This window comes from Lithobates pipiens, unplaced genomic scaffold (genome assembly GCF_037356315.1).
Source record: "Lithobates pipiens isolate NorthernLeopardFrog02 unplaced genomic scaffold, aLitPip1_a1.2 Scaffold_28, whole genome shotgun sequence".
In the NCBI taxonomy this organism is placed as follows: domain Eukaryota; kingdom Metazoa; phylum Chordata; class Amphibia; order Anura; family Ranidae; genus Lithobates; species Lithobates pipiens.
Window position 1 is genome coordinate 86535439 of NW_027507789.1, and position 24974 is coordinate 86560412.

The 24974-nt window shown below is 45.2% G+C and overlaps 1 protein-coding gene across 5 annotated transcripts in view; it reads right to left on the reverse strand.

The window, feature by feature from the left end:
- Positions 1-24974, reverse strand: part of RETREG3 (reticulophagy regulator family member 3) — a 489061-nt gene that overhangs the window by 288854 nt on the left and 175233 nt on the right. For 3 of the 5 annotated variants that reach the window (XM_077459457.1, XM_077459455.1, XM_077459452.1), the window contains exon 3: positions 9689-9796. The exons of the other annotated variants lie outside the window; for them this stretch is intronic. In XM_077459457.1, coding sequence (XP_077315583.1) covers positions 9689-9796 — 108 coding nt within the window. The remainder of the gene's footprint in view (positions 1-9688; positions 9797-24974) is intronic. 5 annotated transcript variants of the gene reach the window in all.

Genomic DNA, 24974 nt, shown 5'->3' on the forward strand with positions numbered 1-24974 from the left:
AGCCCTAACTAGGACACAGGAGCCCCATCGGAAACAAAATATGTTTAACCACTTTAATACCAAGCACTTAGACATCTTCCTGCCCAAGCCAATATTCAGCTTTCAGCACTGTAGCAATTTGATTTAACAACTGTGCAGTCATACAACACTGCACCCAAACAAATTTTTTATCATTTTGTTCCCACAAATAGAGCTTTCTTTTGGTGGTATTTTATCACCTCCTGCAATTTATATTTTTTGCACAACAAATAAAAAAAAAACATTTTTTTTCTTTGTTTCTGTTCTTTGTTTTTGTAAATAAGTAAGTTTTCTTCAATGACGGGCACTGATGTAGTTGCACTGATGGGCACCAATGGAGGTGGTACTAATAAGGTGGCACTGACAGGCACTGATAGGTGGCATTGATGGGCACTCATAGGCGGCACGGATGGGTACTTATGGGTGGCACTGATAGGTGGCACTGCTGGGTGGCATTGTTGGGCATCACTGATTTTATCTGCTACATGATGGTGCCAGTCAGTGGCCATTTGTGGGCACTGATTGGGCTGTCATGCACATGTGGATGGCCATGGGGTACATACCTGGCCATCCACATGTTGCCCCCCCCTTCCTGTTGTTCCCTAGGGCTTCCCTGGTGCTCCAATGTGGACATCCGTGGGGGGGTTGCACTGATATTCAGCGCAGAGCCCCCCCCTCAGGAGAGACACCGATCGGCTCTACTCGAGTCCGTCAGACTCGAGTGAGGAAAAGCCGATCACCGGCTTTTCCTGTTTACATTGTGATCAGCCGTGATTGGTCATGGCCCGGAGGCTCTTTACCAAGTTCAGTGGAGCGGTGTGTCAGACTGACACACCACTCCACCGATCGCCGCAATGCACGGGCGCGTGGCGGCTGTTATCCTGAAGGATGTCATATGGCACCCAGTCAGGATAATAGAACCACTTCCCAGACGTCAATCTGCTATTGACCGGGTGGGAAAAAGCACCTCTTATGAGGGAACCCCCCTCTTGATTTCAATAATTTTTATTAATTTTTAGGAGCACAAAAAGAAAATAGAAAGATAAACCACAGTTACAGCATGCAATGGAAGAATATTACATAAGCAGGAGTAGTTCTAGGGTTGAGAACATATACCTTATGCAAATTGCGGTTACTGTATACACGTTAACCAGAACAGAAAGAAAATATGATGTGGGGAGGTCTCGCCTCCAGACACCCCAAACGGGATCTTGCTGTGTCTAGAGGTACAGACAACCCAATTAGTATAATATGTAAATTAACAAGGAAGGTGGCAACATAAACAGAGTATGTCGCATAGGTGGAAGTACCATCTGCAGACCATTACGCTGAGGAAAAAACATAATACACACTGAACAGTGGTTAAACTATAAACTAGTTAAACTGAACAAATAGGTAGAGAACAATACATCTAGAGTGCGTGGACATGCTGGTTGACCCAGTATAGATCACCAAATGCGGTATGACAATGCGAAAATTACAGAAAAAAAAAGGGGGGGGGGAGGGGACAAAGAAAGGGAAGAGGGGTTAGGGGGAGGGGAGCAGGCCCAATGCGGTATGTTGAAATAGGGTGTCTATAGTGCGAGAGTAATAATTCAGATGGATAAGGGACGTGATTTGATGAACCATGCATCCCATACTGTCCAACGAGTTGTTATTTTAGCTAGGTAACCTTCTGCCGCAGCATACATGCGTTCATAAGCACCATGTGTATGTACTAAGCATACAATTTCCGTACATGAGATTGATGCGGAGGATTTCCAGTTACGGGCTATCACCAGCCTAGTTGCCAATAGAATCTGTGTAATAATATAATGGAGTGTAGGTGGATAATTTTCTATGCCTATAGACAAAATCGCTAGAGCCGGGGATGGTTTAATAGGGATACTGGTTATTTCAGCAATGAGGCGGAATATATCTATCCACAATGATTTGATTTTGGGGCAATCCCAAACTATATGATAAAGGGTGCCAGATGCACCGCACTGTCTCCAACAATGTGCGTCTAAAGACTCATTATACAAGTGTATTTGCGCAGGGGTGATATACCATCTGAGGGTAAGTTTATAAGTGAGTTCCCAAAGGTTAGCAGATTTCGTTGTTTTGTAGATGGAGCGTAGTGCACATTGCCATTGTTGCGGAGAGAGGGAAACACGGATATCCCTCTCCCATTTAAGCATGGGAGGAAGGATATCGATGATGGTTTTACCTTTAAGCGAAATGCCTTTGACTGGGGCTGTAGTGCTAGTAAAGTACTGCCAGATTTTCGTGGGCAGGGTTAAATGGGCATGCGGGTGTCTGAGTAAGCAGTGTGAAACTTGAATGTATGTGTAATAGTCCCTCGAGGTAAGTGAAAAAGTTTGTTGTAGTGTAGGGAATGGATGGAGAAATTCAGAAGAGTATAAGTCCCCAATATGTGCTATACCTTTTTTTTTTCCAGGGAGCTATCTGCATGTCGGGTACAAGCAGATTAAGGACTTCGATCGGTATGGGTATCTTACACAGAGCGGTAGAGGTAGGTAAGATATATGCTTGTCCAATTTACGTAAAGAGGGGAAGCTCAGGAGCCAAATTTTCAAGTTGCCACTGGGGACTTGGGAAGCTTCAAGAGGAAGTAAACCCTAATGGGTTTACGTCCTCTTTTTTTCCCTGCAAAGGTAAAGCATAATGGACTACTATGCATCGCATAGTAGCTCATTATGTGTCACTTACCTGACACAGGAGCCAGCGAAGTCGCCGCTGTCCCCTGTAGTCCGCCGCATCCATGTTGCTTATGGCGTCTCGCAGCTCTGACGAATCACAGCGGCGCAACCGCGATGACGTCACTCCCGCGCATGCGCACGGGAGTCGCGTCTCGCAGCTCCGCCGCTGCCATACGGCGAAGCCGCGATGACGTCACTCCCGCGCATGCGCACGGGAGTCGACAAATTTGGCAAATCCATTCTTGGATTTGCCGCATTTAGTGCGCCTGCGCGCCGCTGTCTACGGCGCATGCGCCGTAGACAGCGGTGCCCATTTTCGGGCAAATATCTCCTAAACCATATAGGTTTAGGAGATATTGCTTGGACCTACAGGTAAGCCTTAATCTAGGCTTACCTATAGGTCCAAGTTGTTTGGAAGGGTTTACTTCCTCTTTCAATAGAGCTCCATTGGTTAAGAGGGTTAGGAGAGAACCATTCTCTCAATTCTGCTAAGATAGCCGCCATATAATAGTCCTGCACATCGATGTACCCCATACCACCAGCTAATTTATGTCTTATGAGGGTTGTATGGTTTACTCTCGGTCTTTTACCTTGCCATACAAAGTTTCTGAGAAGGGATCGTATCTGCGTGAAGAAAGACATGGGTAACGGGATGGGCAGTGATCTGAAAAGATATAGAAGCCGTGGAAGTAAGACCATCTTGAAGGCAGCTAATCTACCTGCGCTAGAGAGGGACAATTTGGAGAGTTTGTTCAATTCTGTAGGTAGTGTATGCAAGAAGGTTAGGTAATTAGTTTGGTATAGTGCAGTGGTATGTGCAGTGAGTTTTATACCTAGGTATGTGAGAGTATTTGTGGACCATGCATAATGATATCTATATTGTAAGAATGTTAGCTGATGTTGAGGCAGTGCTATTGGTAAAATATAAGACTTGGTAGCGTTAACTTTGTAATATGAAACATAGCTGAAATCATCAAGTACAACTTGTACCGAAGCCAGGGAGGTGACAGGGTTAGTTAATGCAAAGATAATGTCGTCAGCAAAAAGGCTGATTCTGTGATCAGTGTTTCCAATGAAAAAACCAGAGATGGCAGCGTGGGATCTAATTTTGGTTGCGAGGGGTTCTATCATGAGATCAAAGATCAGGGGCGAGAGGGGGCAGCCTTGTCTCATGCCGTTTGTAATGGGAAATGGCGTAGAGAGCATAGATAAACAATAGACTTGGGCTGAGGGGGTAGAGTATAAAGCTACAATTGCGGCGAGGATAAAACCTTGAAATCCACATTTTTCTAGAGTAAGTTTTAGGTATTGCCAGTGAACACGATCGAATGCCTTCTCCGCATCCAAAGAAAGAAGCAGAGAAGGCACTCGATGGGTCGTTGCATAATGAATGATGTTGATCATATGCCGTGTGGCATCAGAAGTCTGGCGACCTTTGACAAAACCAGATTGGTCAGGGTGTATTAGTAATGGTAATATATCAAGTAGTCTAGATGAAATCACTTTCGCATACAGTTTCACATCATGATTGAGAAGAGAAAGAGGGCGAAAATTCTGTGGTAGGTTTGGCTCCTTCCCTGGCTTCGGTATGGTAACAATCAAAGCTTTAAGCATTTCCTGAGGGAAGGAGGCGGAGGAAGCAGCAGAGTTGAAAACAGGAGTTAGGTGTTCAATAAGCACATGAACGAATTGCTTGTAATATTCACCTACAAATCCATCCGGACCTGGGGCTTTATTGTTAGGTAAAGTTTGGATGGCTTTTCTAATTTCATCTTGTCTGAATGGGGCGTTCAGTTGTTCCAATTGCTGAGGGGTCAGCTGGGGTAGATGGACTGAGTGTAAGAAGGCCTGGATTTGGGAGGGTTGGGGTTGGTGGAGTGTTATATCATCAGCGAGATTGTACAGGCCGCTGTAATATTCGCTAAAAGCATTGGCAATAGCTTGTGGGTTGGTCAATTTAGAGTTGGTGGTAGGGTAAAGCATAAAGGGTATAGGCGATTTGGATACATGACCTTTGATCTGATGTGAGAGTAGTTTGCCAGGTTTATTCCCCTCAGCAAAAAATTTAATTCTAAAGCGTTTTTGTAGTTTATCATGGGTTTCTAGTAATAAGGTTCTGAGTTTGAGTCTGAGGGAAGTCAATTGGGATTTGAGTGCTAAAGTAGGGTGCTGCGTAAGGATGCCATTTAAACGCTGCCTCCTACGTTTCCTATCTCTAGCTCCGTATTGAATAAACAAGCCTCTCATGTACGCTTTATGGGACGCCCATAGCACATGAGGGTCTGTAACTGAGTCCTTGTTTTGCAAGAAAAAAGCTAATAGGTTTTCATGTAACAGGTCGGTATATGGGTCCGTTTGCAGAATCCTAGTGTTAAGTCTCCACAGATAGGCCGGAGGGGTTTTAGCAGAGTCTTCAATAGTTATGCTAACCGGAGAATGGTCAGACCATGTCGTGGAGTGAATAGTGGAGGAAGAGATTTTTTTGAAGAGTCCAAGGGTCCGTGAGGAAGAGGTCAATGCGTGAATAAGAGTTGTGGCAGGAGGAGAAAAAAGTAAAGTCCTTTTCATCAACATGTAAACATCTCCAAACATCGTATAAATGAAAGCTAGAAAGAAGGGGGTTTAGAGCTGGTATGGATCTCTTGGTGCGGACAGAGGAGTCCAAGTCAGGATCAGGGGTGCAGTTAAAGTCTCCACACCAGATTACTGCTCCTTGTTGAGCTGCAGCTATTTTCTTATGGAGCTTACGTAGAAATCGTGTTTGGTGAACATTAGAAGCATAGGAGTTAACAATAGTGTAAGGAATAGTATTGATTGTGCAAGATAAAATGATGTATCGACCATCGGGGTCCAGGGTAACCTGGGTGAGCTGGTAGGCGAGGGAATTGCGGATGGCAATAAGAACTCCTTTCTTTTTGGAGGTAGCATTGGCCATATAAACTGTACTGAAGTTCTTGTTCGTACAAGAAGGAGGGTGGCTAGACAAGAAGTGTGTCTCTTGTGCACACAGGATATCATATTGGGTTTGCTTGGCAAGTGACCATAGAGAGGTCCTCTTAGCAGGATGATTTAATCCTTTGGCATTTATGGAGACAATTTTGATGGTCATGTTTGCAGGTTAAGTCGGGAGGAACCGTAACAGCTAGAAGTGTTACCTGAAGTGCTGTAAAAGGAAGAAACGGGTCCAAAGGGAGGCTGTATGCGGTTTCAAGGGATGTTGCCGGAGAGAACGTTGATAGATGAACAAGACGGCGTGCGGATAAGAATGTAGACGTCTTTTCCAGGAAGAACAGACACTCTTGTATACCTGCTAGGAGAGGGTAGGAGGGAGAGAAAAGCAAAGCACACAAAAAAGAATAAAAAAAAGGGACAGAGTTGATTGAAGTAAAACAGAAAAGGCAATTGCCCGAGCCTCTAGATGTAACTGAATGCTGCCCGTTGATTAGGCAGAGAACCGTGCTATGGCCGCTTACAGTGGCAGTAAAGGAAAAAAAACAACTGTGCCAGGAAACACTAAGTGGGGGTAAAGAGTTTTTGTACAGAGCGTGAGCATGAGCATAGGACACACCGAAGCGGCTTGCGGTGATCACAGATCCGGGACCCTAGGTAGGGAGTGGGTTCCTGCGGGATCTAGGCGGGAGAGATTGAGGAGACATGGCACCTGTGTTGCTCTGATCCATGGGAGTCGCCTCACTATGAGAAGGAACAATGTTCCAGTCTCGCAGGAGTCTCAGGCCTTGTTGCAGCGGATGGACTAGGTGTTTCGATCCCTCGTACTGGATAGAGATTTTGGCGGGCGCAATCCATTGATACTGGATTGGATTGTTGCGTAGCGCTTTGGTGATAGTATTGAGTTGTCTGCGTCTGCTTAAGGTATGTTGAGACAGATCAGCATATACTTGCAGATGGCCGTATGGGTCAGGAAGAGAGGGCAACCCTCTCACTGTTCGCATAAATTGCTCCTTAATATGATAGAAGTGCACCCTAAGAATAACATCCCTAGGTACAGCATCCGGGAGGAAAGAGGGTTTAGGCAGCCTATGTATACGATCAATAACTAGTTCAATGCCTCTTGCATCAAGGAGTATAGCTTTAAGAAGGTTTTTTTGCAAATAAAGGCAGCTCAGTATTCTGAACAGATTCAGGAATTCCACAGATTTTAAAGTTGTTACGTCTGGCCCTGTCCTCTAAATCTGCGATTTTGGCCTTAATCCAACATGTTTCTTGGACCTGTGCTTCCTGGGCATCAATCATGTCATTTACAGTAGTAGTGACATCTCCCATATTAGCCTCAAGCTGCGTGGCTCTGTCTTCTAGTGCATTGATGCTACTGCCAAAATTCTGCATAAGGGATAGCATATCAGATTGTAAGGAGCTTCTAAGGGACATCAGCATCTCCTTGAGAGTGGTGTCCATGACTGCCTGACCTGCTGTGGGAAAGGAGGCAATGGCGTCCGGCTGTGGGCTCTGCTGAGGGAAGACATAGGGCATGGCAGCGGCCTGGACACTGTCCTGAGGTAAACCATTATCTAGCCGCATCTTAGATTTCGCCGGACTGTTAGTCAGTGGCGTTCCTGGGGGCGATATATAAGAGTTTTCGCCTGTATTAGCGCTTACCAGTGCGGTGTTATGTGTGGAGATAAGCTCTTCATGGCAGGGATAAGCAGCTGCCATCTTCAGCCCGCATCGGGACGGAGCCTCGGCGCCATTTTGGCTGCGCCGTGTGGACGGCTGATACATGAATGCCGTCAGTTTCCGAGGGATCCTGTCATCCTTTCGCTTGAGGGACATCTCTCCTCCGCTTCACAGTGAAATCGCCGGTCAGTCGTTGAAAAATAACTCCCGGGGAATGCGCTAAGTCGCTGTATTTCGCCGTCAGTGTGGAGAGCTCTGTATTCAAGCGGCCATCATGGTCACGCGCCGGACACGCCCCCCGGGAACCCCCCTCTTAAACAGCAGCCTGCAAAACCTTGTGGCCAAAAGAAGCATCCACAGATGCCAAAATATCTACTTTATAGAATTTAGGGAAGGTATGCACTGACGACCAAGTGGCCGCATTCCAAACCTGTGATATTGCCGCTTGATGACGGAAGGCCCAAGAAGTACTAAGCGTCCAAGTAGCATGCGCTGAGACATGGAAAGGAGGAACCTGACCTTTAATTGAATAGGCTTGGGTCACAGTCTGTCTGATCCATCTGAAGACGTTAGCCAAAAAAGCAGTCAGCCCTTTCTCTGGTCCTTGTGTAAGCAAAAAAAAAAGGGGTCTGACCTCCGGAAGATACACACAGCTGAGCCATCTTCATTTGTTTGCTGTGGTTTTACATTGGAGGCTATTTTTTATTACTTACAATTTGAGTGCAAATATTGAAGTGTTGGTGTGATTTTAATAAACTGGTTGAAACTATATCACGCTATGTGGAGCACTTCTTATTTTTCACATATGGAGATATCTTGATATAATCATGTGGATATAGCGGATGGTCGTTGTTTAACCCAGGTGTGGGTAAATTGCGCTTGAGCCAAACAAGAGAGTGGGAGGCAATAGAAGTGTGTTTTTCAGAGGGAGAGGTGTCACAAGCACATTGGTGTGGTGGAAGATTCAAAAGATTTAAGAAGATTGACTATATATTCATATAAATATTTTTTGTCACTGGGTGATGATATGTGTTACATTTGTTTAACTAGCTGCTGACCGCCGGCCGTCAAATGACAGCCAGGCGGCACGGCTCTTGTGGCGGGGGGGCGTCATATGACGTCCTCCCATTTAAACAGGGAATGCGCGTGAGATCGTGTGTGCGCATCCCTGTTCCTTCGGTGGCGGCGTGTCACGGAGACACCGCTCGCCACCGAGGGGGGGGGGGGTAAACAGCCATTGGGTATGGCTGTTTTCCACGTGACTTCATCACGGCCGATCACAGATAGTTCCACCCCCACTGTGCACGACACATGCGTGCAATCGCAAGCGTGCGGTTCTCGATTGCACGCTTGTGCCTTTCACAGCCGATTACTAAATGTAAACAAACTGCGCTAACATCTCGTTACCGCCTACAGTGTACACCAACACACACCGATTGCCTGCCCCCCAATAAAGAGGACCTGTCACCACCCATCATAGTACCTGTCACCAGCCCATCAGAGTATCCGAGTACCTGTCACCAGCCCAGCGGAGTACCCAAGCACCTGTCACCAACCCATCAGAGTACCCGAGTACCTATTTGCAGCCCATGCCTCAGACTATACGTTGGGGTGTTTGCTTTTCAAAATGGGGTCCTTTTGTGGGCAATTCCATTCTCCTGGTGCTCCTGGACCTTCAAAAGTGTGATGGGTAGGAATGAAATGAGATTTGTAATTTATGCTCCTAGCTCGTCTAAAGGTACTACTTCAAAGTTCGGCCTCTCTATGTGGCCAGGCTGTGTAAAAGTTTCACACATGTGGTATCGCCATACTCAGGAAGAGTAGCAGAATGTATTTTGGGTGTAATTTTTGCTATATACATGCTATGTGTTAGAAATAACTTATAAATTGACAACTTTGTGTAAAAAAATTTTTTTATTTTTTTTCCCACATTTTCCAAAAACTTCTGGAAAAAAATGAACCGTTCAAAAGACTCATTATGCCTCACAGATTATACGTTGGGGTGTTTGCTTTCCAAAATGGGGCCTTCAAAAGTGTAATAGGTGGTTGAGAAATGAGATGTGTCATTTTTGCTCGGAGAACGCCTGAAGGTGCTACTTCAATTTTGGTGCTCTGTATGTGGCCATGCTGTGTAAAAGTCTCACACATGTGGTATCGCCATAATCGGGAAGAGTAGCTTTTGGGGTGTAATTTGTTGTATGCATATTCTGTGTGTGAGAAATAACCTGATAATATGACTATTTTGTAAACAAAAATAATAAAAAACTTAATTATGCAAAGAATTGTGGGAAAAAATGACAACTTAAAAAAAAAAAACTCACCATGCTACTTACTTAGTACCTTGGAATGTCTACTTTCTAAAGGGGTCATTTGGTGGGTTTTTGTACTTTCCTGACTTGTTAGCGTCTCAAGAAATGAGATGCAGCTGTTGTACTGAAGGCCTAAACAGATGCGATAAATTTTCAGTGATTGGCACCATAGTTTGTAGACTCTATAACTTTCACAAATACCAAATAATATACACTAATCTGGGTTATTTTTACCAAAGATCTGTAGCTGTTTTTTTTTTAATTTATAGCACAAGAAATAAAAAATCCACTAGTGATTAAATACCACTAAAAGAAAGCTCTATGTGTGTGGAAAAAAGGACACAGGTTTCATATGGGTACAGTGTTGCATGATTGAGTCAAACTGTGAGAGCGCTGAAAGCTGAAAATTGGTCTGGTCAGGAAGGAGGTGTAAGTGCACTCTATTGAGGTGGTTAAGAATCACTGATTTTAATTGTGATTTATTTTACTAGTGCCACTAGTTTCTCCTATTGCTTTAGTTATATGGTTATAAGTTTAATTTCAGTCATGATGTAACCCAATGGTCAAGATTAAAGAGGCGCTATGTTCGTCGATGAACAAAAGAGAAAGTCCCTTTAAGAGCGATGGGCGGAAGTGACATTTTGACGTCGCTTCTGCCCTGCAATGATATGGAGATGGGTGGGGGCCAGCTTCCCCTCACTCATATCTATGCCAAGCCAGGGAGCAGACCCGATTGCCTCAGCCGCTACTGATGGCTCCGGTAAGGGGGCCCCCTCTCCCGCCACGCATAAAAGTGATCTTGTGGTGAATCCGCCACAGAGACCACTTATCTTGAAGAAGACACCTGGGTTATGGCAGCTAGCTGCTGCCATAACAACAATATTCCTCTACAAAGTAGTGATGTAAAACAACAGCTGGCGGTCCAGAAGTGGTTAAAAAAAACATTTTACTATGGGTAATATGTGCTTCCAAAATTAAGTTATCAGATTCATCGAGATGCAGCCTGAGTGAGATATCCAGGCTTTAGGACATATTATAGACTTAGACGTGCAGCATTCAAATATTTCTTTAATCGTACATCACGGGACACAGACATAGTAATTGCCATGTGTGTTATAGTCCACCTTCAGGTGCTGGACACTGGCACACCCTAAACAGGAAGTTGCCTCCCTATATAACCCCTCCCATACAGGGAATATTTCATTTTTTTTTTTTGCCAGGGCTAAAGGTGTTGGTCACGTGTAAATATGTACTGTGCTGAGCGCCACTGGAACAATCCATGCTGGGGCTAGCTATGCAGCTGGATCCATTCAAAGTGTCTTTTAGGCCAAATTAAAAGTTACCCAGGCCTCGTGTCCGAAGAAATTAGGTTTAGCCTGTCAACGCTTCTCTTTTTACAGAGCTGGACCCCTGGATCCAGTACTTTTGGTATTAAGGCCATGAAGTTTTACTGGCGGAGGTGCTATTACAGGTCCAGGATTGTGAGTTTCCCCGGGGGTCACCAGCTTCTGAAGGTTTGTTAACGGAACCCACCGTGAAGGATGAAGATTGGGACTGTTGGTTTTTACCACAGAAAACCCTGTGGCTGGAAAGATAAGTGGAGTTTTCTAAGAAATTTTTGAATTTTTTTGTTATGAAATGTCTCCTTTAATTAGTAAATGTTGTCATGCCTATGTGTCACCACTGGGGGCTGTATGGAGCACATACCTTCTCACGCTTCCTCAAGAGATCATGCTGTGTCCGGAGCAGCAGGTTTCTTTTTCTCTCCTGGCAGCTGCAGACCTCCGGTAAGTCGGGGGGGGGGGGGCGGTTCTTTTCAGACACCCCCACCTGTGCTGCATTGCCCCCCTCTTCACGAGTAAGAGTGTCAGGAGAGAAAAAAAATTATCAGCACACTGCTCCACTCCGCAGCTTCCAGGCTCTGTCTGCTATTTTTTCCCCCTCACATGGCGATCCTGTAGGGTCAAAGTCCAGAGGCTCGTGCGAGAAAGTTCTGTTTTTTTTTTGTTTTGTTTTAAACCACTTACTTACTGGGCACTTAAACCCCCCTCCTGCCCAGACCAATTTTCAGCTTTCAGTGCTCTCACACTTTGAAGGACAATTACTCAGTCATGCAACACTGTACCCAAATTATTTTTTTGTCCATTTCTTCATGTATGCACATACCAAGAATTACACCACCAAATACATTATGCTGAGCAAAGGGATTACCTGTGGTTTTAGTAGCGCAGTTGTCCTCAGGAGGATAGCACTGGTCCAGGCAGCAGGCAGGGACTTGGTCAGCAACAGCGAACACAATTTTTCAGGCAGCAGGCAGGGACATTGTCCATATACAGCCCAGGGTCAGTGCAGAGATATTGTCAGCAGTGCCAAAAATATTAGTCCTGGTAGTAGGCAGGGCCATGTGGTTTGGCAAGTGCATGACAGCAGTAAGTCCTACAGGCAGCAGACAGAAGTAGGGCCTCGTTCAGGACAGAATGGGGACAGGGGTAGAGGCTTCTCCCACCCATCTCTTTGAAGCCTCCGGGTCTCCAGACCCTAATCTAGGAATGAGAAAATAAGATTGTTTTCTTGATCCAGAAAAACTATTCTGGAGCCCCTCGCATATGTGAGAGACGGGTGTTGAATCCCACTAGTTCAGTTGCAGAATACAATATCAGTCCAAGAGGCAGGCAAATATCATGGTCAAACAGTCCAAGGTCAGTTCCAGATCAGGCAGAGGTATGTACAGAATCGGCAGGCATAAGCGTGGTCGAATAACAAGCCAGGGTCAGTTACAGAGCTGGTAGTGGCATAAGGGGTGTGAAGGCAGGAACTGAGGATTACATTTACCATACTTCACTAATAATTTAGTCAAGTATGTTAACGGTGAAAACAGTCACCTATGCAGAGGCCTGGTTGGGAAAGACATTGTGCACAATAATAAGACGCGTCTCTTCTGACTCCTGCTGTGGTACACACCTTACATCTTTTTTGACGTCTTTGGCCTGTTGGTTTGGGAGGGATGTTAATTGGGAAAGTGGCGCTCAGAGAGTCGACTAATAACATCTGATCGGATATTTTCTGGTTGGCCGTTCGGGAAAACAAGGGCAGTGAAATCTTCCTCCTGGTAGCCAAAGAAGCGTTTGGGATTTTGGGTGGAGTTGTGGTAAATGACATATGAACTGTATATGGCCAATTGAAAAAAATAAATTGCTACTTTTTTATACCAATGGTATGTCCGTCTTGTGGCAAATATGGTTCCATAATTTGGTCATTGAAGTCCACTCCCGCCATGGACAAATTATATTCAGAAATGCATTTAGGTTTTTTTTTTTTATGGTGCCATGCATTACTTCTGGGGATTTCCACGATGGGGTGAAAATCTCTGTGTCCACCTGGACTCCTGGCTGGGCAGTGAAAGGGGGGAACGTTGGCCTCTCCTGAATTAGGAGTAAGCGACAAGTGATTCTGAAGGGCATAGGGAAGGCTGGCATGGGTCCTAACCCTTTGGGGCTGAGGTGACACCCCACTGGTACTTGGCCTTTCTTGCCAAGGCACTGCGGTGCTGCTGGATGGCACTGCCTCCTCACTAGAACGCCCTCGTTTGGTAGGCCGGATATGTTCCTCCTCTGAGTCACTCAGTGTTTCACTACTGAGGACTGGCTCATAATTTATGTCAGATTCAGAATCCGAATTTGAAAGGTAATCTGAAAGAGAGCTCCCCGTTGCGCTCGTCGGCCATGGAAAGAATTTGGTACACCTCCTCGGCGGAAAAGCATCTTTTAGACATGGTTGGTTGCTGGTGGTGATGAGACTGCACAGGTGTGTGCTAAGCCTGCACTGATGAGGGGGCACTGATGTGCACCGATTGATGGCACAGATGTGCACCTATTAATAGCACAGATGTGCCCTGATGAAGCAGCACAGATGTGCCCTGATGAAGCAGCACAGATGTGCACTGATGAAGCAGCACAGATGTGCACTGATGAAGCAGCACAGATGTGCACTGATGAAGCAGCACAGATGTGCACTGATTTATTGCACTAATGAAGTGGCACAGGTGGGCACAGATATTCTCTGAGGTGGCACAGATGAGGTGGACCAGATGGGCAATGATTGTACAGATGTGCACTGTTGATGTGGCACAAATGGGAGCTGTTGAGGCGGCACAAATGGGAGCTGACGATTGCACAGATGGGCACCGATTGGTACAGATAGCACTGATTGCACAGACAGGCACAGATGGCATTAGATAGGTCACTGTTTTGCAGCAGCAGCAGCTTTAACTCACAGATTCTCTCTCCTCACACGCTGTCTCTGTGTGAGGAGAGAGAGCCGGCAATGAGAGATGATCTCATATGTTTACATTTGAGATCATCTCTCATTGGAGGTGCCGATCGCCCTGTAAACGGCCGATGTGATTGGCCGTTTACAGCGATCTGTGATTGGCTGTGTCCAGGGGACACTGCCAACACAGACTTTCCCCGATGCACGCTCACGGGAGCCGGAAAAGGGGACAACGTCAATAGACGTAGTCCCGGCAATGTAGATCTGCGCTGTAGCCCTCATTCAGCTACAGCCGGATCTTAGGAGGGTAAAGAAAAAAAAAAAAGTAGGGAGGCCGAAGGCGACGGAGGGGGCGGAGCTTAGCAGTGCTGGGGTTCTTAAACGTCCAGCACAGGAATGTGTTCTTAAAGCACCATTATTATTGGTGCAGGCTGACGGAGGGACACAAGAGTGTAGAGGGGCATGAAAGGATTGGGTGACGAGCATTCCTTTTGACATTTACTATTGCATCAGGCTAAGCATTAATAGCAACGGCAGGGCACGATTTCTTCTGTTAGTACCTCTGCTTTGTGCTTTAGACTATGGTCAGAAGGGGGAGGGGGGTTGAAACACACCCCAACAAAGAGCTAAAATGGTCTCCCTTAAGCTCTGGAAAGCCTACAAATGGCATCCCCCGAGAGGGGGTGGCTGGTCAGAGTGAGATTGGGGCCATGAAATGTTTGCAACTGTTTTCAACACTGCAGCCCCTGTTCATTTTACTAAAGATCTTTTACCTCGGTAGGTTTATAAAAAAAAAAATAAAAAGAAAGAAAGAAAAGTTGAGCGATTTCTTTCGATGGTGTAGTCATGATGTGACAGGTTCTCTCTCTTCCATTTTCGTGGGACCTTCAAACTGAGGAACTAGGGGCAAGAGAAAACGAATCCCCCAAGGGGACTGTGGTGAGGCTAATGATTTCTCTTCTGAGGTGTCAAATGTGGGAGAGACAGCTTTCAGAATTTGTAAGATTGATGGTATAACTTCTTGCTGAATGATCTGCTCCACATTTATATACCCTTAAATGAGTGTTTGGTTTCGTTAACACCTCCTCAAGCTGTGCATGCCTTTTCCTGTCCATTCTTTGTTGGAAGTTTTTTTTTTTTTTTATCTGGAGCATAACCCAGATAAGCTGTCAATCTATGCCCAACAAGGACCAGCAATGTACTGGTATGTTGATGGACTTTGTCAGTGCGGTCATATTGCTTTTTACATACAACACAAGACCGACGCTTACGAGACCCTTTGGGAACCTAGCCACGTACAGGACCTCAAAAATCAATCACCGCCTTCAGGCTTTCTAAGGGTGTAAAAAAAAGTGATTTTACTCCTCACTAGTTATCAATTACGGAGTCTCTGAAATATCACAATAGCACAAACCCCCCCAAATGACCCAATTTTGAAAAGTAGACATGCCAAGGTAATTGCTAAGAGGCATGGTGAGTATTTTGCAGCTCTCATTTGTTTTTCAAAATGAGGAAAGTGAAAAAAATATAAATATATATATTTTTTTACATTTTCAAAACTGACAAAAAGTGAACTCTGCAAAATACTCAACATGCCTTTTAGCAAATAGCTTGGGGTGTCTACTTTCCAAAATTGGGTCTCCGAATCTAAGGAGTGAAATCTTAGAAAGTCTGAAGGTGGTGATTGGTTTTCAGGGTCCTGTAAGCAGTTAGAGTGCCAAGAAGTCCCACATGTGGTATTCCCGTACCCAGAAGCAGCAGAATGTATTTTGAGGTGTAATTCCACATATAACCATGCCATGTTTGAACAATATATCATTTAGTGACAACTTAGTGTAAAAAAAAAAAAAAAAAACGAATTGTAATTTTCACGAAACTTGGGGGGAAATATAAAATATTCCATGGACTCAACATGCCTCTCACCAAATAGCTTGAAGTGTCTACTTCGTAAAATGGGGGCATTTGGGGGGTTTGTGCCATCTTGACATTTCATGGCCTTCGAAACTGTAACAGTTAGAGAGGAAGTAAAATCACCATTTTAATGCCTGAAGGTGGCTATTGGTTTTCGGGGTGCTGTACACAGCTAGGCTTCCAAAAACACTAACACACGTGGTAACCTCATACTCAGGAGAAGCAGCACAATGTATTCTGGGGTGTAATTTCACATACAGTGCTGTGAAAAGTATTTGCCCCCTTCCCGATTTTTATTTTTTTACATATTTTCTCACACTTAAATGATTCAGATCAAAAAATATTATTTCATTTATTTAGGGGAAAAAAAAGCTGTTCAGACCTGCCTGACTATGTGAAAAAAGTAATTGCCCTTTCCTATGCTGAACCATGAATGAACTGATTAACCACAATTTTTTTAGGAAAACTGAGTTAAATTTAATTTGCCACACCCAGGCCTGATTACTGCCAGACCTGTTGAATCAAGAAATCACATAAATAGAAGCTGTCTGACATTGTGAAGCACGCTATCATAATAAGCCACACATCATGACATAAATTCAGAAACAGATTCGAAATAAAGTTTGTTTACATGTATTGGTCTAGGAAGGGTTTCAAATACATTTGTAAGGCTTTGGAACTCCAGTGAACCATGAGTAGAACCATTATCCACAAATACAGATAACTTGGAACAGTGGTGAACCTTCTCAGGAGTGGCCAGCCTACAAAAACTACTCCAAGAGCATGACGACTCATCCAGAATACAAGAACCCAAAACATCTAAAACAACTGAAGACCTCACTTGCCTCAGGTAAGATCAGTGTTCATGATTCAACAATAAGAAAGAGACTGGGCAAAAATGGCATCCATGGGAGAGTTCCAAGGCCAAAGCCACTGCTGACCAAAAAGAACACAAAGGATTATCTCACATTTACCAAAAAAACATCTGGATTATCCCCAAGACATTTAGGCAAATATTCTGAGGACTGATGAGACAAAAATCTTTTTTGGAAGGTGTTCATCCCGTTACATCTGGCATAAAACTAATAAAGCATTTCATAACAAGAACACCATACCAAAACAGTCAGACATGGTGGTGGTAGCGTGATGGTCTCGGGCTGCTTTGCAGCTTCAGGACCTGAACGACTTATAACCAGGAATTTTGAGCTCTACCAGAAAATCCTAAAGAATGTCTGGCCATCAGATCGTGACCTCAGGCTCAAGTGCACTTGGGTTATGCAGCAGGACAATGATCCAAAACACAGCAGCAAGTCCACCTCCAAATGGTTAAAAAAATAAATAAAAATAAAAATTAGGTTTTGGAGTGGCCTAGTCAAAGCTTGGATTTAAATCCAATTGAGAGGCTGTATCATGACCTTACTTAGGCTGTTCATCCTGAAAAACCTGCCAATGTGGCTGAATTAAAAAACAATTCTGCAAAGAAGAGTAGACCAAAAATGCTCCACAGCAATGTGAAAAACTCATTGGTAGTTATCGCAAATGCTCAATTTAATTTGTTGCCACCAAGGGTGGCACACAAACAGTTATTAGGTTTTGGGGGAAATTAATTTTTCACATAAAGCCAGGCAGGTTTGGTCAGATTTTTTTTGCCTTAATAAAAGACACCATCATTTAAAAATGATTTTTGAACTCACCGTAAAAATCCTTTTCTCTGAAGTTCATTGACAGACACAGCTCCTTTAAATCTTGACCTTAGGGTTATATTGCCACCTTCAGGAGAGGACTAGGCAGAACATTTAAAACATGTAAAAACAGCAAAACTGTGCAGCACCGCCCATTAGGTGATCCCACTGGCTGCAACCCCTCACTCCGCTTCCTGCAGCTCAGTTCATCAAAAAGCAGTACAAACTTAAATAGGAGGGGTGGGTGCTGGGTCAGTCTATGAACTTTAGAGAAAAGGATTTTACGTTGAGTACAAAAATCCTATTTTCTCTTTCGTTCATTGACGGACACAGCTGCTTTAAATCTTGACCTTAGGGATATCCCCAAGCAGTGTCAAAAAACGAGTGGTGGAAACTGCAAGAAATAACTTCACCCACAACAAGAGGAACTCCACCAACAGTGGCGTTGTCACCTTAAACAGCCACCAACAAAATCTGCGCCCAACGTATGCATCTAAAGATGCGTTCACAACAAACTCGTAACTTAATGAAAGTGTGAATTGCAACCTTACACAGTCGCCTGCAAAACCTTGCGGCCAAAGCAAGCATCTGAAGATGTGCTCACGTCAACTTTTAGTGAAAGTGTGAACGGACGACCAACTCGCCGGTGTACACACCTGGGAAACACGCTGGATGTCGGAAAGTCCAGGAGGTTCCAATCGCCCTGGTGGAATGAGCTGTCACAAGAAAGGGGGGAGCCAGCCCCCTTAAGGCATAAGAGATAGCAGTAAAAAGGGTTGCTGGTTCAAATCCCAACCAAGACACTACCTGCCTGGAGTTTGCATGTTCTCCCTGTGCCTGCATGGGTTTCCTTGGGGTACTCCGGTTTCCTCCCACACTCCAAAGGCATGCAGGTAGGTTACTTGGCTTCTGTCCAAAATTGGCCCTAGTATATGAAGGGGAACCTTGGATTGTGGGCTCCTTGAGGGTAGGGACCGATGTGAGTGTGCAATGTACAGGGATAGGGACAATTGTAGACATGCAATCAGGTTGAACTGGATGGACTGGTGTCTTTATTCAACCTTACTAACCATGCAACTATGATGTCCACATTTAGATGGAAGGCTGAAACCACATTTGGAAGAAACGAAGGCTGCGGACGCAGCACCGCCTTATCTTTGTGGAGGTCTAAATAGAGAGATTTGCATGACAAGGCCACCAGCTCAGAAACCCTCCTGGCAGATGTAATCACCACTAGAAAGACTACTTTCTGAGAAAGAGTTAACAAGAGAATCTCCGTAATATTTTCAAACTGTGGTTTCTAAGCACTGATGGCACCAGATTCAGATCCCACAGAAGCAGCAGTGTACAAACTGCGGAGGGGCTACATGTCAAACCCTTTGCACAAATGTACTCAATGAGTGAGTCACCAAGGGATGTCGAAAAAAAAAAAAAAGACAGCCAAGTCTGAAATCTGGCCCTTGATGGTGCTTAACCACTTGAGATCCGCGCTATAGTAAAATGACGTCTACAGCGCGGATCTCAATTTCCGGGACTACGTCTATTGACGTTGTCCCCTTTAAGAGTTCCCCGCGCGCTCCCGGGAGCGCGCATCGGGGAAAAACTGTGTTGGCCGTGTCCGCTGGACACAGCCAATCACAGATCACTGTAAACGGCCAATCACAGCGGCCGTTTACAGCGCGATCGCCTCCTCCAATGGGTGATGATCTCAAATGTAAACAAATGAGATCATCACCCATTGCCGAATGTGTCTCCTCACACAGCGATAGCGTGTGAGGAGACAGCAAACTGTGAGTGAGCTTCTCTGCATTGTCAGTAAAAAAAAAAAGTGCCAGCAATACTTCTAAACCCTGCCAGTGCCCAGATCTACCCTGCCAGTGCCCAGATCTACCCTGCCAGTGCCCACCTGTGCACCACCAGTGCCCATCTGTGCCGCCTCAGCAGTGCCCATCTGTGCCGCCTCAGCAGTGCCCATCTGTGCCGCCTCAGCAGTGCCCATCTGTGCCGCCTCAGCAGTGCCCATCTGTGCCGCCTCAGCAGTGCCCATCTGTGCCGCCTCAGCAGTGCCCATCTGTGCCCATCTGCTGCCTTATCAGTGCACATCCGTGCAATAAATCAGTGCCCATCTGCCGACTCAGCAGTGCCCATCTGTGCCGACTCAGCAGTGCCCATCTGTGCCGCCTCAGCAGTGCCCATCTGTGCCGCCTCAGCAGTGCCCATCTGCCGCCTCATCAGTGCACATCCGTGCAATAAATCAGTGCCCATCTGCCGCCTCAGCAGTGCCCATCTGTGCCGCCTCAGCAGTGCCCATCTGTGCTGCCTCAGCAGTGCCCATCTGTGCCGCCTCAGCAGTGCCCATCTGTGCCGCCTCAGCAGTGCCCATCTGTGCCGCCTCAGCAGTGCCCATCTGTGCCGCCTCAGCAGTGCCCATCTGTGCCGCCTCAGCAGTGCCCATCTGTGCCGCCTCAGCAGTGCACATCCGTGCAACAAATCTGCACATCTGTGCAATAAATCAGTGCACATCTGTGCCGACCCATCAGTGTCCATTTGTGCCACCTCAAAAGCGCCCATCTGTGCCACCTCAAAAGCACCCATCTGTGCCACCTCATCAGTGCCCATCAGTGCTACAATGGCTAAACGCGTCTTTTCCGCTGAGGAGGCGTACCAAATTATTTCCGCGGCCGACGAGAGCAACGGGGAGCTCTCCTCTTCCGATTCCTTTTCGGATTCGGAAGACGTAACTTATGAGCCAGTCCTCAGCAGTGAAACACTGACTGATGAATCCGAGGAGGAAGATATCCGGCCCATCAAGCGAAGGCGTTCTAGTGAGGCAGTGCCGTCCACCAGCACCGCAGTGCCGTCCACCAGCACCGCAGTGCCGTCCACCAGCACCGCAGTGCCCCAGCAAGAAAGGCCAAGTACCAGTGGGGTGTCATCTCAGCCCCAAAGGGTTAGGAGCCATGCTGGCCTTCCCTATGCCCTTCAGAACCCCTTGTGGCTTCCTCCTAATTCAGGAGAGGCCAATGATCCCCCTTTCACCGCCCAGCCAGGAGTCCAGGTGGACACGGAGAATTTTAGCCCCATCGATTTTTTTAATTTAATTTTTACGGAGGACATGTTGGCGTCAATTGTGGCCCAGTGCAACCTGTATGCACAACAATTTATTTTTCAAAATCCGACCTCCTATTATGCCCGTCCCTACGAATGGAGAGACCTAACGGTGGAGGAGTTCAAGCTTTTTTTAGGCCTCACATTTAATATGGGACTCAACAAAAAAAAACAATTACGTACCTACTGGTCAACCCACCCCCTCCACCACTCACCGCTCTTCTCCGCGGTAATGCCCAGAACCAGATATCAGATGATCCTGAGGTTCTTACATTTCAGTGACAATTCCCAATGCCTTCCACGAAATGATCCAAATTATGACCGCCTTTACAAAATTCGACCAATACTAAATTATTTTTCTGAAATATTCCCCAAATTGTTTACCCCGGACCAACACATATGTGTGGATGAGTCCCTTATTAAATTTAGTGGCAGGCTTAGGATGAAGCAATTTATGCCCAGCAAAAGGGCCCGCTATGGGGTGAAGGTCTACAAATTATGTGACCGAGCAAACAGGGTACACATATTCCTTCAAGGTGTACGAAGGGAAGGATACCCAGCTACAGCCCCCTAATTGTCCGGACTATTTGGGATCCAGCGGAAAAATTGTTTGGGACCTCATATACCCCCTACTGGATAAAGGCTACCACCTGTATGTAGACAACTTCTACACATCTCTGCCCCTGTTCCACAACCTTCACCGGAAGAAGACGCCAGCATGTGGCACTGTAAAAAAGAACCGGAAGGGCTTTCCTCAAAGTCTGGTGAACAAGAAGCTGCGGAAAGGAGAAACCGCAAGTCTAAGAAACAAGGAGGTTCTGGCAGTGAAGTGGAGGGACAGAAGGGATGTGTATATGTTGTCTTCTATCCACAACGATACCTTCGTAGAAATCCCCAGAAGGAATGGCCCCGTAAAGAAACCCAAATGTATTTCCGAGTATAATTTGTTCATGGGAGGAGTCGACTTCAACAACCAAATGATGGAACCATATCTGGTCTCAAGACGGACATATCATTGGTACAAAAAAGTAGTAATTTATTTTTTTTCAATTGGCCATTTACAATTCATATGTAATTTACAGCAACGCCACCCAAAACCCCAAACATTTCTTTGGCTACCAGGAGGAAGTTTTCACAGCCCTTATTTTCCCAAACGGCCCACCAGAAAATATCAGATCAGACGTTGTTAGTCGACTCTCCGAGCGCCACTTTCCAGATAAAATTCCCCCCACACCAACAGGCAAAAGACGCCAAAAAAGATGTAAGGTGTGTACCAAAGCAGGAGTCAGAAGAGACACATCTTATTATTGTGCACAATGTCCTTCCCAACCAGGCCTCTGCATAGGCGACTGTTTTCGGCGTTACCATACTTCAATAAATTTTTAGTGAAGTATGGTAAACATAATCCTCAGTTCCTGCCTTCATACACCTTCACACCCCTTATGCCACTGCCTGCTTTGTAACTGACCCTGGCTTGTTATTTGACCACTCTTATGCCTGCCGATTCTGTACATACCTCTGCCTGATCTGGAACTGACCTTGGACTGTTTGACCACGATATTTGCCTGCCTCTTGGACTGATCTTGTATTCTGCAACTGGACTAGTGGGATTCAACATGGGGTCTCACATATGTGAGGGGCTCCAGTATAGTTTTTCTGGAAGAAGAAAACTATTTTCTTTGTTTTCTTATTCCTAGATTAGGGTCTGGAGACTCGGAGGCTTCAAAGAGATTTGGGAGGGAGAAGCCTCTACCCCTATCCCCATTCTGTCCTGAACGAGGCTCTACTTCTGTCTGCTGCCTGTAGGACTTACTGCCATCATGCCGCACTGACCACACCACAAGGACCTGCCTACTACCAGGACCAATATTTTTGGCACTGCTGACATCTCTGCACTAACCCTGGACTGTAATATGGACAGTATCCCTGCCTGCTGCCTGAAAAACTGTGTTCGCTGTTGCTGACCAAGTCCCTGCCTGCTGCCTGGACCAGTGATGTCCTCCTGTGGACAACTGCGCTTCTAAAACCACAGGTAATCTTTTCTTTACCCTTTGCTCAGCATAATGTATTTGGGGGTGTAATTCTTGGTATGTGCAGGCTATGTGTCCCTGGAACGCCGACGGTGTTTCTTGCATGTTGCGCCTCTGTATTTGGTCAGGCTGTGTAAAAGTCTCACACATGTGGTATCATTATACTCAGGAGGAGTAGTAGAACGTATTTTGGGGTGTTATTTTTGCTATGTAAATGCTATGCGTTGGAAATATCTTATAAACGGACAACTTTGTGTAAAAAAAAATGCGGTTTCATTTTTTTCCACATTTTCCGAAAACTTCTGGAAAAAAATGAACCATTGAAAAGACTCATTATGCCTCATAGATTATACGTTGGGGTGTTAGCTTTCCAAAATGGGGTCATTTTCTGGACGTTTCCATTGCCCTGGTGTTCCAGGGCCTTCAAAACTGTAATAGGTGATTGAGAAATGAAATGTGTAATTTATGCTCTTAGAATGCCTGAAGGTGCTACTTCAAAATTAGGCCTCTGTATGTGGTCAGGCTGTGTAAAAGTCTCACACATTTGGTATCGTTATATTCAGGAGGAGTAGTAGAACGTATTTTGGGGTGTTATTTTTGCTATGTAAATGCTATGCGTTGGAAATATCTTATAAACAGACAACTTTGTGTAAAAAAAAATGCGTTTTCATTTTTTTCCACATTTTCCGAAAACTTCTGGAAAAAAATGAACCATTGAAAAGACTCATTATGCCTCATAGATTATACGTTGGGGTGTTAGCTTTCCAAAATGGGGTCATTTTCTGGACGTTTCCATTGCCCTGGTGTTCCAGGGCCTTCAAAACTGTAATAGGTGGTTGAGAAATGAAATGTGTAATTTATGCTCCTAGAATGCCTGAAGGTGCTACTTCAAAATTAGGCCTCTGTATGTGGTCAGGCTGTGTAAAAGTCTCACACATGTGGTATCGTTATACTCAGGAGGAGTAGCAGAATGTATTTTGGGGTGTTATTTGTGGTATGCACATTCCGTGTGGGAGAAATAAGCTATTACAATGAAAATTTTGTGAAAAAAAAAAAAATCGTAATTTTGCTAAGAATTATGGGAAAAAATGACAACTTAAAATAACTAACCATGCCTCTTACTAAATACATTGGAATGTCTACTTTCCAAAAAGGGGTCATTTGGGGGGCATTTGTACTTTCCTGGCTTGTTAGGGTCTCAAGAATGGAGATAGGCCTTAGTACATCAGATGTGATCTTTTTTTGCAAATCTTTATGATTTGCACCATAGCTTGTAGACTCTATAAATTTCACACAGATCATATAATATGCAAAAATTTGGGTTATTTTTACCAAAGATGTGTAGTAGTATAAATTGTGGCCAAAATTTATGAAGAAAAATTGCTAATTTGCTAAATTTTGTCACAGAAACGAAGAAAAATTCATTATTTTCAAAATTTTCGGTCTTTTTTCATTTATAGGGCAGAAAATAAAAAACCGAGAGGTGATCAAATACCACCAAAAGAAAGCTCTATTGGTATGAAGAAAAGGACAAAAAAATCATTTGGTTACAGTGTTGCATGACTGAGTAATTGTCATTCAAAATGTGAGAGCACTGAAAGCTGAAAATTGGTCTGGGACTGAGGGGGGTTTAAGTGCCCAGTAAGCAAGTGGTTAAAGAGGAAGTAAACCCTGATGAGTTTACTTTCTCTTTCATTCCCTGCAAAGGCAAAGCATAATGGACTACTATGCATTGCATAGTAGCCCATTATGTGTCACTTACTTGACACCGCATCCATCTTCTTGGTGGGTTTCGCAGCTCCGCCGCTGTCATTCGGCGAAGCCGCGATGACGTCACTCCCGCGCATGCGTGCGGGAGCCGAGACGCGTGGCATTGCGCGGCATCTTCGTTATCGAGGATGCCACGCTCAGTGCACCTGCGCCGTAGACAGGGGTGCCCGTCTTCGGGCAAATATCTCCTAAACCGTATAGGTTTGGGAGATATTTCTTGGACCTACAGGTAAGCCTCAATCTAGGCTTACCTGTAGGTCAAAGTGGTTTGTAAGGGTTTACAACCACTTTAAGGCAAGTTTCTGATCCACTCCTCGCTGCAAAAACAGCAGGATCCTGGAAAACGAATAAGTGCGTGGATGCCACCCCATCTCCTCACACATGGTGATGTAAACCTTCCACGTACGATGATAAACCTTCAGAGAAGATGACTTCTGTGCCCTCAGCATAGTGGAAATTACCGAGTCTGACAGACCTCGGTTCCTTAGCACCTGGCTTTCAACAGCCATGCCGTTAAAACCAGCGACGGTAAAGCAGGAT